Here is a 14,362-nt window from a genome sequence, read left to right on the forward strand (position 1 = left end):
CCCACCCCCCACCCCCCCCCCCCCCAAGCTGAAGTGAAACTCCGGCCGTTCCTAAAGGAGGTTCAGGGACCCGAAAGGGAAAGAGGGACCCGCGGGGGACAGACAGGGAGCAGCCGGGAGGATGTGAACCGGGGGAGGGACGCAGAGACGGACGGGGGAACCGGGGCCCGAGATGCAGCAGCGGTCGACGCCCCGCAGCTGGAAGACCCTGCGGCCCCTGCTCGGGGCCGAGCCGCCCGGGCCGAGCGCAGCGGCCGGGCTGGGGCGGGGGCGCACGTGCAGGGACGGGAGGCCGAGCCTCGAGGGCAGACCTCGGCCCCACCGCCCCCGCCGCGCAGCCCGAGCCCGAGCCCGAGCCCGCGCGTCACTCGCGGCCGCAGCGCGGCGCCGCCGGCGTCTGGCGAGGTGCGCGCCTCGCGGCCCCCGCGCCCACGGCTCGCAGCCCGGGCCGCCGCGCGCTCTCTCCGGCGGCAGGGGCGGCGCAGGGCGGCACCTCCGGGTCTGCGCCTCGAGCCGCCGGGCGCCGCGGAGGAGCAAGCCCAGCCCGGAGGGCGCCGGGCCGCCGGCGCCGGGGGTCCCTGCCGAGCCGGGAGGTGGGAGTCGCCGCCGCCGCCCCGACAGCGCGTCCGGCCGGCGAGCGGCGCCGTCTCTGCGGGCGGCACTTGGGGAAACTTTGGTTGCAGCGCCGGCTGCCGGGCAGAGGGCGCCGAGGGCGAGCCCGGGGCCCCGCGGCCGCCCCTGCCGCGCACTGACACTGCGGGGCCCCGGGGCGGAGAGACCCGCGCGGGCCGAGGGGCGCCATCGCGGGACCCCCTCGCGCCTCCCGCAGTCCCCGCGGATCTCGGCTCGGGCTTTGCGGCGGCTCCGTCACGACCCCGCCGGGATGCGGCTGTCGCCTCCTCCTCGGCCTGACCGCGCCGGGGACAGGATGGGGCGGCCCGTGGCCGCGGGGTGTCCGGGGGGAGCGGGGAGGGCCGGCGGGCGCGGGTCGGCGCCGCAGCGGGAGCGGCGCGCGCTCGGCCGCAGGAGCGCGCTGGTCGGAGGGTCCGACCTGGGCGCGTCGCCGCAGGTGCCTCGGGCCGCGGGGCAGCGGGAGGTGCGGGCTCGGGGCCGCGGAGCCGCTTGCAGCCGCTAGCTCGGCAAATGGGAGCCACATAGGGGCAGTCAGCCCGGAACTGGCGCCTCTCGGGGGCGCACAGCCTTGGCACTAGGACCCCGGACCCCTTTCGGGAGAGCCGGGGTCCAGAGGTGCGCCTGCCCCAGGATGGGGGCAATGGCTGCTCCCCAGGGAGGGCCGCGTCCTCCGGGCCGGCGGTGCGGGGACCGCTTCGCAGCGGCTCTGGGCTGACCCTCTGCTCGTGGATGGCAATCGCCTCGGCCTCCAGCTGCCTGCCTTGGCTCAGAGACAGGCGACGAAACGCGCGCCCGGCCCCCACCGGTGCCCTGGCGCTGTCGCCCCAGTCACCTTCCTTTGCCCTTCTCCGACAGCACCTCGGGCTCGCTCCCTCCTACTCAGGAGAAGCTGAGGAAACGAGCTCGGCTCCCGGCTCCCGGCTCCCGGAGCCAGCGGCGACTGTGGAGACGCGGCCAGAATCCTCAACTGCTTGGAAATCCATCACCTTGGTTCCCTGAGACTTGGAGGTATAGGTCTGCGTGTGTGTGTGTGTGTGTGTGTGTGTGTGTGTGTGTGTGTGCTGGGAGGGCGTCTGCTGAAAGGGATGGGGGTCTGGCTGCCCCAGGCCTCAGCCCCAGAGACCTGGGGGACAGCCGAAGTAACTAGAAGACACCGGCCCTTTTTGGGTATGTGTGGGAAACACAGCAAACCTTACCAGCTACTCCTTGCCTTGGGCAGCTTCTAAATATTTCTCACAGGCTGGTGCCAGAGAAGAATACTTTCCCTGGCAAGCCGTTACATTTCTGGGACAATCTCAGGTGCGTCTTTTGTTCTGACTCTGCCTGTTTCCTTGCACCGGGAGGAGACGTGTATTTTGCTTGTGGCAGGCGTTCCAAGTGCAGCTGGCCTGGCATCCTGGCCTTGGGCTGCCCACTACAACTCTGGATTTCTTCAAACTTGTTTGGGAAGGGCAGGAGAGCAAACCTCCAGCCCCTGGCCCATTCTAACTGGAGGCTGCACTCTTCTCTGGACCTGTGGGCTCCCTGTACCCCTCTCTAGGCCAAGGCAGTCATCTCTGCCCTTGCTCCTGCAGGAGAGTTGAGCATCAGACCTCCTGGAGGTAATGATGAGACAGCCTGGTGGGAGCCTGAGGCAGGGTTGATAGCCAAATAAGAAGTGGGACTGGAACAAGGAGTGGAGAGCTTGTCACAGATTTTCTCCAAGTGTGCACAGGAAGCACCCCCTATTGAATATCTGGGAGTGGAGCCTGGAATCTTCTTTTTAACCAGCTCTGCGTGTGATTCCTATGAACACAGAAGGTGGGGAACCCATCAGGCACCTTGGCCTCCCACTGTCAGACTCCTCCAGCCCAGAAGACTCACGTTTAGTGATGCATCTTTAGAAACTGACATTTGTTGAATTCCTAAGTGGCAAGTGTATTAGGATCTTTTTAAATCCTCACAATCATCTTCTGTAAAGTAGATATTAACCCTAAGATGAGGCTCAGAGGAACGGCTGCCAGAGGGTTGGTAACTTGGAGGAGACACAGCCCCTTTCTTTGAGGCACAGCCTGCTGCCTCCTCCCAGCTCGCTCTGGTCCAGCTACGGGCAGCACAGAGAGAGGGCAGCCTGGGACAAGGGCGAAGGGCTGAATTTCGAGCTTGAAATCCATTTGTTAATTTCTCCCCCCTGGCTGCCCTCCCCCACCATGGCCAGACAACTAACTTTATGAGAGGGAGCACAAATCCTATTTGTAGGTGAAGCAAGAGGTTCAAAGGAAAACAATATTGCTCTCTCAATAAGAGGAAAACTGCAGTGACTTGGGGAGAAAAAGCCACAGGAAAGGCCAAGCCTGTCGTCTCCAAGGGGGCTTGGAAAGCTCCTCAGCCCGGTGGCACTACCGTGTAACATACCAGACAGATCAGGTACTCAAACAGAACCCTACTGTGGGGGAAGCTGGCCATCCAGGAAGCAAGGAGACATGAGAGACAGGGCACAGGAACATTTGATCAAGTCCTGGGGAGCAGGCAAGTAAGAGGAGTGACTTTGGGAGAGTTCCCTCACCCTGCCTTCCTCCACCTCTTCCTCTGCACAGAATGCAGCCGACCTGGTGAGGGCTGCAGCCCTTCCGATTCCAGCAGCCCTTGCAGAGCAGGCTGGGTCCTGCAGACACACACACAGGGTGGCTGTGCGTAGGATCCACTCCCGACGCTTTTCAGACTCCTAATCAGTGCTCTATGGGTAACTGAACCAACACTGTAGAAATGGCTTCACAAGGAATTGAAAAACCAGACTCCAAATGGGAGAGATGTGTGAAACAAATTATTGGTATTTATGTAACTCTGAATAGCTTTGATTTCCTTCAGTAGGAACTGACAGCTGGCTGACAGAAAACTCATCCAGGGAGAGAAGAGACATAAGCAAAGGATAAAATTGTGAATAACATCTTCAGGTAACTTTCTATTTCCATTGAGAGTGGGTGTCTGGAGGGGAGAATGTAGTTACGATTTGAATTGCTTCATTTATCGACAGTATTTTTAACAGGGTTCGCAATTCTAAGATCCAGGGCTTTTTACTTCTTTCTCCTGGCTTCCAGTCTCCTGGCAGCAGGGCAGAGAGCTGGGGATTCCACCATCCAGCCTGTAGCCTCTGACCGTATCCCCTGCTTTCAGCTCGCTGCCTCCAAGTTTGGAGCCTTTCTGGTTAATCTGTTCAGAGAATAACTCTTTGTTTTCTTGCCTAGGAGTGTGGCTGTCTACGTGTGGGGGTGGGGAGGGGTAAAGGACCTGGGGGTCCAGTTGTTCTGTTCACAGACACTGAATCATCCTCTCATTTCAGCCCTGTGCCTCCTTGCCACTTTCTGTGTCACTTGGGGCCTCCAGGTCCTAGAGGTCATGGGTCCCACGGGTCAGCGGGCTCCCTTCTCATGGGGGCCGCCTCCTCAGATGCTTCACGTTGCGGCCTATGCTGTGCTAAGGCATTTTCCCACACCACCGTCCCCCTCTGTTTCCAAAGCTTGTTTGAAGTTGCTCATCTGGTGATATCTCTCCTCCAGTTTTCTTTATTTTTCAGAATATATATCTTTCTTATTATTTTTTAAATAATTAAACTGTAATTTTAGTGGGATCTTGGAATTAGAGAGAGGCACTAAAAGAGAACAGTAAGTATGCCATGATGAATCGCAAGTGATGTTAAAAACATTCTAATTTTAAAATAAAAAGCAATTTATCCATCTGTTTAATAATTAATATCTCATAATAATGCTGAAATTATTATATTTGGAAAATGCACTTAAAAGATATCATCTTTCCATATTTCACTTATTAGATTCCATTTATGTTTACAAACGTTATTTACAGATCCTAAAAAAAAACAACACTTTAAATATTTTATCTGTTATTTAAATAGCCTGTGGTTTAGAATATGATAGACATAAAAGAAGGCTAAATTCTGAAATAAAAATTTTAAAAAGAAGATTGCAGTGAGTGGGGAGCACCCCAGGAAAGTCTTTCTAGACATTATGTGATTTCATGACCCTGCTCCGCGGGGGAGGGGAATGTGATGATTGTCATTCCCTGGAGGAGGAACCCAAGACTCAGAGAGGCTGAGCGATTTGACCAGGGCACACAGCTACTAATAGGGGAGTTAGCATGGAAATCTGAGTCTGTTTGACCCCCGAACTTTCTCCAGTTTAACTGTTATCCATTTGGAAGGTATAACTGAACTTGGAAATCACTTCTAAGCTGGATTTAAACAAAGGGCCTGCCCGAATGTCAATACAGCATCAGTGCTGGGTGCTCAGTGGGCATGTTTCACACGAGGAAATAGGAAGCGAGAACGTTTCTGAAGGAGGATTATTGGAGGCTAGAGAAGTGTTCTTCATCGCTTACCTCGATGAAGAGTAAATTAGTCAAACTTCAAATATCAGCATTTTTGATGTGTAAATGGATGAGGCAAGATAAAAGAACCAACTGAAAGAGGGTGAAGGCGTCAAGACAAGGGGATTATTCCAATAAAATACTGATGGCAAAACAAGACAGTAAGAAACCAAACCTGTGTGCATGTGGAGAATAAAGTAGTTGGCAGCTTCTTTCTCTGACAAATATGATGTTTCAACAATTTCAAAATTGCTCTACTAAATGTGAACAACATAAAAGTTTATATCAAACAGGGGCTGGCCCCGTGGCCGAGTGGTTAAGTTTGCGTGCTCCGCTGCAGGCGGCCCAGTGTTTCATTGGTTCGAATCCTGGGCGTGGACATGACACTGCTCATCAAACCACGCTGAGGCAGCATCCAACATGCCACAACTAGAAGGACCCACAACGAAGAATATACAACTATGTACTGGGTGGCTTTGGGGAGAAAAAGGAAAAAATAAAATCTTTAAAAAAAAAGTTTATATCAAACAAAGAGGAAGCCTTTGTTGTTTTTGCTAGATGGTCTTCCAGTACTCAGGGGAGGGGTCTGCCTTGTCCACCTGGCAGATGGATTCGCTTGTTGCCGCTACCTGGGGGTCCACTACCCAGTTTCCCTGAGGCCCCGGAGCCCACAGCACCCCCTGTCACAGGACCGCAGTGGGGCCACCACCCCCTCAGGCATCCCAGTTGGCAGTGCATTGCCAGCTCCCTTCTTCTCCCAAGACCTCTTGACACCAACTTCAGTGACAGACAGTTATGACAGAAAGTGCTCAGGCTTAGCGTTGTGGAGAAAGGCCTTTACATGAGGATGGGTGAAAGGTTTGAAAATCTTTCTGAAAGATTCTTATAAGGCTTCTTTTTTCAAGCAAGATTGGCCCAAATACTAGGCTATATGAAGGTTGAGTATTGAAAGCTGCTGTCCTGTAACTTGTTTGCATTTGAGTATGTTTCTTGAATGCTACTTTTGGTCAAAGGTGTTTTTACAAGATTGATACTGTAACTCTTCTTGAGTTGTAGTCACTAAGTGGGTCCTGCACTTGATGTTATGTTCCAGCTCATTTCTCTAAGTCTCTTTGCTGTATTAAACCCACTTGTATATGAAAAATGCTAACAGAAGGTTTCTTTCGTGACCAGCATCTCACGAGAGCCCTTGTCAGATGCTTTGCATTCAGAGTAGACCTCTGAGTTGGGACCCAAGCCGTCAACAACCCTAAATTCCCAGGTTCCTGAGTTGCAGGTATGTCTGGCTCTGGATAGCTTTTGTAGAACGTTGCACATGGGACAAAAATCGCGTCCTTCACTTTCGCTGTATTTATGTGTGTACGTGTTGAGTAGTTGTTCTTTGCTTAACATCATGAATGATTCTAAAGTGAAAACGAATAAGTAGATTCTTTTGAATACTGCCTTTCAGGAGCTTACTAGTTGAAACTCCTTGAAAGTGTAGGCACAAATACTATCGATAATACCACAAAAACGGAATTATGTTGCAAAAAGTAAGACCTTAATAAACTTTAATGGTGAAGTATATCTTACATAAACGCTATGCTCTTTTCTGTACACGTGTTCTATTTGACAATAAATAGGTAAGAGCAGTATCATAAGAAGCATATGTGAAATATGTACCATTTAGAGAGGAGTAAAGTGGACACCCATGTACATACCACCCAGGTTGGGAACCAGAGCAGTCCCTGAACCTGCAAAGCCCCTGTGTGTCCCCCGAATTGCACTCTTCTCCCTACCCCGCCAAGAAGAAACTTTCTCTTGATTTTTGTGTTAATCATTCCCTTTGCTTATTTTTCTTTCCAGTTTCCCACTTGTGTATATTCCTTTAGTAAATTAAATGTTTATTTTTGAAAAACTGGGTACCAAGCACAAAATGAGATGAATAAAAGAAAGGCCAGTATTGCCAATACACGATGAAAGGCCTTGGGAGAAGATCAGTTGAGCAGTCTCTGGATCTTAGTTTGGCTCAGCGTCCCTGAGCGTTTACAAGAGCCCCTTCTGGGCAAGGTCGTGAGTGAGGCCTGGGGAATACGGGGCTCACCCTTACAGGGCTTCTGGCAGAGCTGTAGTGTAGACCAGGTACTGGGTATCCAAAGGGCATGGGTATTCGGTCTTTCTTTTCTTGCACTCCCCACAACTTATCCCCAGATCTCAGAGCAGGTCAAAGGCAAACAATTGCGCAGGGCTGAAATGAGTTCTCTTGGCTACCCCAGAAAGCAGGGCATGAAGAAGAGAGCAAAGATGTGGTCAGGACAAAGCAAGTAGATCAAAGAATTGAGGGTAGGCTCACCTGGGCATTTGGTCCTCGCTTAACAAGGTGGTAAAATGGCAGTGTGATCTCAGGGATGATGCCTGTGTACCTCCCTTATCCTGGCATCTCCTCTCACCATCTTCCTGGGGACTTTAGATGCCTCTCCTCTGTAATGATCTCTAGCCTGTGGTATCTCATTTCTTCTTTCCTATTCTACCATTTCACCTTAGTAGACTACATCTGCCAGTAGATTCTTGAGTGTGTATCCCAATTCTTGACTGATGGTTTGGCTAGATGTAGAATTCTAAGCTGGGAATCATTTTTCCTTTAGATCTTTAAAAAAACATTCTTCCATTGTCTTTCACTGTTGCTGTGGATATATCCCAGTCCATTCTAATTCTTGATCCTTTAGTATCTGACTTATCCAGCCCACTCCCCACCTCTTGCCCCCAAGCTTGTAGAATCTTCTCTGTTCTCAGTGTTCTGGAAATTTACAGCCATGTGCCATGGTCAGGGTCTGTCTTCATCCATTGTGCTATGATCTAATTGGTCCTTTCAATTTGGAAAGTCATGTCCCTCAGGTCTAGAAAATTCTCTTGATCTCATTGACCAGCATTTCCTTTCCTGCTCATCTCTCCCCTGACCCCCACTCTTTTCTCTTTCAAGAAATTCTGTTAGTTGGATGTTGGATTTCCTGATCTAGCTCTCTAATTTTCTCATTTTTTTCTCTTCTATTCTTTTTGCTTGACTGTGTTAGAGATTTTATCAATGTTATCCACCCCTTCTATTGAGTTTTGCAGTTTCTATCGTGTTTTTATATTTTGAGAGCTTTGTTTAGTCTCTGAATATTCTTTTTTCATAGACTCTTGTTTTGTGGTTACAACATCTTCTCATCCCTTTGAGGATATAGAGTTTTTGAAATCTTCATTTTCCTAATATTTGTTTTCTCCAAGTTGCTTTTTTCTATTTGTTCTGGTCTCTATCTTTAATGTAAGAGGGTTTTTGGTTTGTTTTTTCTTTGGACTGTTTGCTCATGGTCAAAGGGCTTGGATTAAAAGGCTAATGTGAAGCCTGGAGCACATGGGTGACCTGGAGCACGTGGGTCACCTTGAAGCCTCACTGTCGGAGGACCAGGGTGGCATGTTGGGGAATCCCTGTGGTCAGGACTCGGGTATTTTCTTCTAGGTAGGCAGGTCAGATTCTTGAGAGAGTCGCAGTTTTCTCCTGAAGGATAAAGGTATGGCTGCCAGCCTTCTTGGAGCTGGGGAAGAGGGCTGTGATCCCTCCATTCAGTGATCAGCAAGCATACAATCCATTTCCCCCCCATTTTCTTGTCCTCAGACGTTCCCAGTGACTCCCAGTCCAGAGACTCTGTTTCACCATTTCTGTAGGATAAAGTTCCGGATGTGTCCTCAGCTGGGAGGGGCTCTCCTATCTCCTGGTGGCTTAGATTGGAGGAAAGACCTGAGACAGCGCTTCTCAGACTTTGATGTGCATACAAGTCACCTGGGGATCTGGTTAAAATGTAGGCTTTCGTTCAGTAGGTCTGGGGTGGAGCCTGAGATGCTGCAAGCCTGAGAGGCTTCAGGTAATGCCGCTGCGGCTGCTGCTGGTCCGAGGTGGGATCACACTTCGAGCAGCGAGGACCTAGGGATCGAACTGCTTCTCTAACAGCTTCTCACCTAGTCCTTATTTTAGCTGTCCCCTCCACCCCCAGTTCCAGAGCTTCCTGCTGCTGCCTCTTTCGAGGATTCTGTGGTGGACATGGACTTAGTTCTCAGCTTTACCACCAATGACTCGAGGCACAGCCTTTTCAGGCTGCTGGAGTCAGTTACCACCGGCCTGTCTGCTTTCTGGCTTCCAAAATGTTGCTGTCATCCTCTCTCCTTTTCCTGCTACCTTTGTGAGTTTATGTCTTTTTAAAAATTCTTTAGTTTTAGGGGGTTTCAAGAAGGGGCAAAATTAGATACGTGTATTCTGCCATAGTCACCCTAACTATAACCACCTGCTAAAATATTTCCCTAAAGTTTGGTTATATTAGCATAAATAGAGCCTGATTTATGATAAAGAACTGCTATTTTAAGCCTCTAGGTCATTGCACAAGGAATGTGCTCTACTTCTCTCTTCCTCCTTTGTCTGCCTGCCAAACTCACGTGGTCTTCAAGACCCAGTTCAGATGCCTGGCCTCCGTGAAGCCCCCTTCAGTCCCCAAGTCATTAAAGCCTGAATGTTCTCCTAACTCATGACCAGCTGCTTATCCAGCATCTCCTCCAACAGCTGTCAGCTCCCCGGGGCTCAGGCTCCTGCCTTTGTGGCTCAGGGACCCGCACATGTGAGGAGCTCACAGCTGTTTAACAACTGAATTAATTTCTGCCTGCATGTCTGTCTGTTCCCTTTTTCTTTACTTTCTTTCTGCTCACTTCGTCTCCTCTTCTGTCTGTCTGTCAAGAGGTTGTTATATTTATTATCTATTCTATTATCCAATAGAAATTCATGTCCCATATTCTTAATTTTAAAAGTTAATGAGTAGAATAAATACTATTTCTCAATTTCTGAAAACTACCTAGTTATATGTAATAGATTTCTCCACTGGGTTTTTCTCCCCAGCTCTACGGACTGTTAAAAGACAAACATTTCCTCAGCTCCAGATAAAGATATAATTCTTATCAACTAATGGAAGTATCTGTTGAAGGAGTTTGAATCTGAATTATTTAGATAAATTAAACAAATAATTTTCAGTTTTAGTGATAAAAAATAAAATGTTTATAGAGTCTGCATGTCTTCATTCACGTTTCTAGCCTAGAAAATGCCTTTTTCAGAGCCACCGTACTGCTGTCAAAATTTAACCCAACAGTGTGTTGCTGACGCCATAATCTAGTCAGCATATGATTTGAATGATGGAATCAAGAAAAGTGCAGAATCACGTGCTCACCATTCCTATCTCAGTGTGAACTCCAGACTGTGTCAGTTATGTTAACGTCTAGTAGTCCAAATAATTTTTCATCCTTTAAAAGAAACATAGCTCCTCAAATTGAAAATCTAGATATTAGTTGCATTATTTAACTGAAGAGCTTGTTTGAGTAATTTAATACTAGGACGTTTTTACGTTAAGCTACCATAAACACACTATATTTTAATTGATTCTGTTGTTACACAGAATTTTGGCTCTTTTGCTTAAATTTGCATTTTAGTGTTATTTAAAAAATATTTTTCACAAGTAGAAAATAAGTGTGTTATTGTTTAATTAATGTCAGATTTAGGGAAGTACTGGGTTTGTGTTATATCAAATTTGATGAAGATTTTGAAAGTAAATTTTGGTTTGTATTCTCTAAGCATTGTTACCATTCTAAAATTTTTTATTTCACAATTCACTATTTTGCTCTGTATTTACTAATTGTGTAATCTCATTTATGTCCTCTTTCTCTATACATATTTCAGCAATTGTGACTAATAACATGAATATAACTTGGGGCATTGATTCTGGCTAATCTTGTGGTCTTCATCTTCTTGGATACCCAGGTATTGATTGCTGATTTTTGAAGATGGATGAAGGTGTAGAATTGTCAAGTGATGGAAATTCCCTGATCAAAGCTGTGCATCAGAGCCGGCTTCGCCTCACAAGACTCTTGCTGGAAGGCGGCGCCTACATCAACGAGAGCAATGACCGCGGGGAAACACCCCTAATGATCGCTTGTAAGACCAAACACGTTGATCCCCAGGGTGTCAGTAAAGCCAAAATGGTTAAATACCTGTTAGAAAACAATGCTGATCCGAACATACAGGACAAGTCTGGGAAAACTGCTCTGATGCACGCTTGCTTAGAAAAAGCCGGTCCTGAAGTTGTGTCTCTGCTCGTGAAGAGCGGGGCTGACCTCAGCTTGCAAGACCATTCTAGTTCCTCGGCCCTCGTTTATGCTATAAATTCAGAAGATAGAGAGACCCTGAAAGTTCTGCTTAGTGCTTGCAGGGCAAAAGGGAAAGAGGTCATTATCATAACAACAGCAAAATCGCCTTCTGGCAGGCACACGACCAGACAGTACTTAAACATGCCTCCTGCGGATACAGACAGGAGTCCTGCACCAGCCGCCTGTGCCACTCCTTCAGAAATAGACATCAAAACTGCCTCGTCGCCACTTTCACCTTCTCCTGAAACCGAAACGACACTTTTTGGCTTTAAAGACCTGGAGCCCTCAGGAAGCAGTGATGATGCACTGGACCCAGGCTCCCCTGTGAGGAAGCCTGCCATGGCTCCTAATGGGCCCAAGCTACCCCAGGCTCCACCCTGGATCAAGAGTGCCCCCTCATTAATGCACCAGCACAGAGTGGCCTCTTTGCAAGAGGAACTCCAGGATATCACTCCAGAGGAAGAATTATCCTACAAAACCAATGGGCTGGCACTTTCCAAGCGATTCATCACTAGGCACGAAAGCATTGATATAAAAGACACTGCACATTTGCTAAGAGCCTTTGATCGGGCCAGCTCAAGGAAGATGTCACATGATGAGATAAATTACCAGTCCCTTTTTTCAGAAGGAAATCAGCAATGCATTGAAATCCCTGTTGACCAGGACCCAGACTCTAACCAGACAATATTTGCTTCCACCCTAAGAAGTATAGTTCAGAAAAGAAACTCAGGGGCAAATCACTACAGCTCTGATTCCCAGCTCTCCTCTGGCCTAACCCCTGCAACCTTAGAAGACGGCAAAGCATTTATAGGAAAGAAAAAGATCCTCTCCCCATCTTCTTCCTTGTTGTCAGGGTCCAAGGAATTGATGGAGAATATTCCCCCCGGTCCCCTGAGCAGGAGAAATCACGCAATTTTAGAAAGGCGTGGTTCTGGAGCTTTCCCTTTAGATCACAGCATTCCCGGAACCAGACCAGGATTTCTGCCCCCCTTAAATGTGAATCTGCACCCTCCCGTCTCGGACATCAACGTCAGCAACAAGATTTCCAGCCTTCTTTCTTGTGGCCAAAAAGTGCTTATGCCAACAGTTCCTATTTTCCCTAAAGAATTCAAAAGTAAAAAAATGTTGTTAAGGAGACAGTCATTGCAAACAGAACAAATTAAGCAATTAGTAAACTTTTAAGAGCTGGCTAGAAGACACATTTTGTTAAATGTCTACATCAGAAATAGAGAACTAGAGAAGAAATCTCAAATGTTCATTCTTTTAAGTCTCGTAATCAGTTAGTCTGTAATGGTTAGGGGGGATCAAAATGTACTGTGTATCATAGTAAGTACTGTGAACACCCAAATAACATATAGTTTCTGCTGAGGAAATTCTCTCAAACAAAATTAAAGCTATTTTTCTCAAAACCTCCAATATTGAACAACCTTCATGTGGTCGAAGTTTTTAACGTAAACAAAAATCAGCAAAGAAAGAGATAACTTAAAAAAAAATTTCAGATTTGCCAAATATTTTATTAGGAAACGTTGCATTCAAGTCAATAAGTTTTTTTAAACATTTCAATAAATAAGATTCTAATTTTCCATGATGTGAAAACCATAAAAGAAAATATTGACAGCTATAAAATGTTCTATGATCAATAAGCCTAAGCTACAAAGAAACAATGAACTAATTCTTAAACAATGTTGACTGCAGGTAGGTAAAAATGTAGTTAAAATTTTAAAAGGTCAACCACTATTATAGACTGAGCGGCTCATGCTCGTGTTGTCGGCTTCGTCAATGTCACATGGTGGCTCAGTTTCACAAGCTCGTGCTAGTCTAGGCCAAGTGTTTGTGTGCTATCTTTTGCTTTATTTTGTTTTTCAGACAAACTTTGCCATAACGTTATCTTAGGGAATTCTTATTTCTCCATATCTTTTAATTCCTGGTATTATTTTTTGAAGTCTATCCATAGGTTCCCAATAACGAGATAATATAAAAGTGAAAAAGCAATCCTCTTTACTTATATCAAATTATTCTTGTCTTTCTAAGAACAACTTAAAAAAAGAGCTTGGGATTTATCACAAGTATAACCTAAATACTTGCTTTGTTTTAAAAGAGGAAAAATTGATTGTTAGATTATCTTAGGTTAGCTAAAATTAAGACAGCCAGTAGAAGCTTAATTAGAAAATGTACTAAATATTTGATCAATATTAAACAGTATCTTTTTATTTCTGATATATTGTTATTAGACATTTAAATAATAAGGATACGTAAGGATAATTTCCTTAGTGTGACATTCCAATCATCTAGTATATTAGGACCTGTGAATAACTTCTAACAAAATAAATGAATACCATGCTACTGTCATAAAATATTATAAAATGACTAAATTATCTATATGATTTCAAAATGTCATGTTTATATAAAGAGTCCTCATTTCAATCTAGCAGCCTTACAACAAAGAATAGATCAAACTATACAAAACCTGAGTGTGTGAATTTGATGATCGTCATATACAGCTTGATTTCTTTGCCTTTGTCAGTGGAGGCCCTCCGAACAGTTGGCATGATGCTTTTCCCGGCAATTGGATATGAGCAAGTTGTGATGTACATAGTAAATTATTTAATTTCTTGTGGCTTTTGTTTGAAAAATAATTGGAGGTTCTCCATTTAATGTTTTGAAGAATATCAATATTAATTATATTAGAAATATTTTTTGATTCAGAATTTAGAATTGTACATGATGTTTATAGGTAGCTAAATCCTCTTTTGAAAGTTTTAATATTGAGAAAAGTTCTTGGCTTTAAAAGCTGTAAGGATAGAGTTTGGAAGAATATGTAAATAGATTAGTTCCTAAAATGGTATCAATAAAGATTTAAAATGTCATTTTGATTATGACTGATTTCTATTTATCTCAAATACTAATGGTAAATATTTCAACATAATCTCAAGAGAAATTGTGCCCCATATGTTTACTTTGAGTAAATAGAAAACAAAGAAAGAATAACTTTTGTTGCTATTCTCATCCCAACATGAAAACAAAATTTACTAGGATTAAAACTTTCTTGGCCATATTTGGAAGAATTTTTAGCCTTCTAGCAATCCTAAGTACAATTTAGGAGCTGAGATTGTCTGAGCCTGATTGTAAAGCCATCCTATGGGATTTTCACTCCATTAAGTGGAATATGTCA

At 46.1% G+C, this 14,362-nt stretch overlaps 1 protein-coding gene across 11 annotated transcripts; it reads left to right on the forward strand.

Annotated features, from left to right (window-relative positions):
• Window positions 1-243: 243 nt before the first annotated feature.
• On the forward strand, window positions 244-14,057 carry ANKRD34B (ankyrin repeat domain 34B). 11 transcript variants are annotated; one of them, XM_070232793.1, is made up of 5 exons: window positions 244-405; window positions 1,489-1,641; window positions 3,481-3,566; window positions 6,166-6,268; window positions 10,805-14,057. In XM_070232793.1, exon 5 carries the CDS (start codon window positions 10,828-10,830, stop codon window positions 12,370-12,372), a length of 1,545 nt encoding a protein of 514 aa, XP_070088894.1. In that variant the 5' UTR covers window positions 244-405; window positions 1,489-1,641; window positions 3,481-3,566; window positions 6,166-6,268; window positions 10,805-10,827; the 3' UTR covers window positions 12,373-14,057.
• The last annotated feature ends 305 nt before the right edge of the window (window positions 14,058-14,362 follow it).

The sequence above is a fragment of the Equus caballus genome, chromosome 14 (genome assembly GCF_041296265.1).
Source record: "Equus caballus isolate H_3958 breed thoroughbred chromosome 14, TB-T2T, whole genome shotgun sequence".
NCBI lineage: Eukaryota > Metazoa > Chordata > Mammalia > Perissodactyla > Equidae > Equus > Equus caballus.

Excerpts from the sequence above, each read along its gene's own strand:
- ANKRD34B (XM_070232793.1), top strand. The coding sequence starts at position 10,828 with ATGGATGAAGGTGTAGAATTGTCAAGTGATGGAAATTCCCTGATCAAA.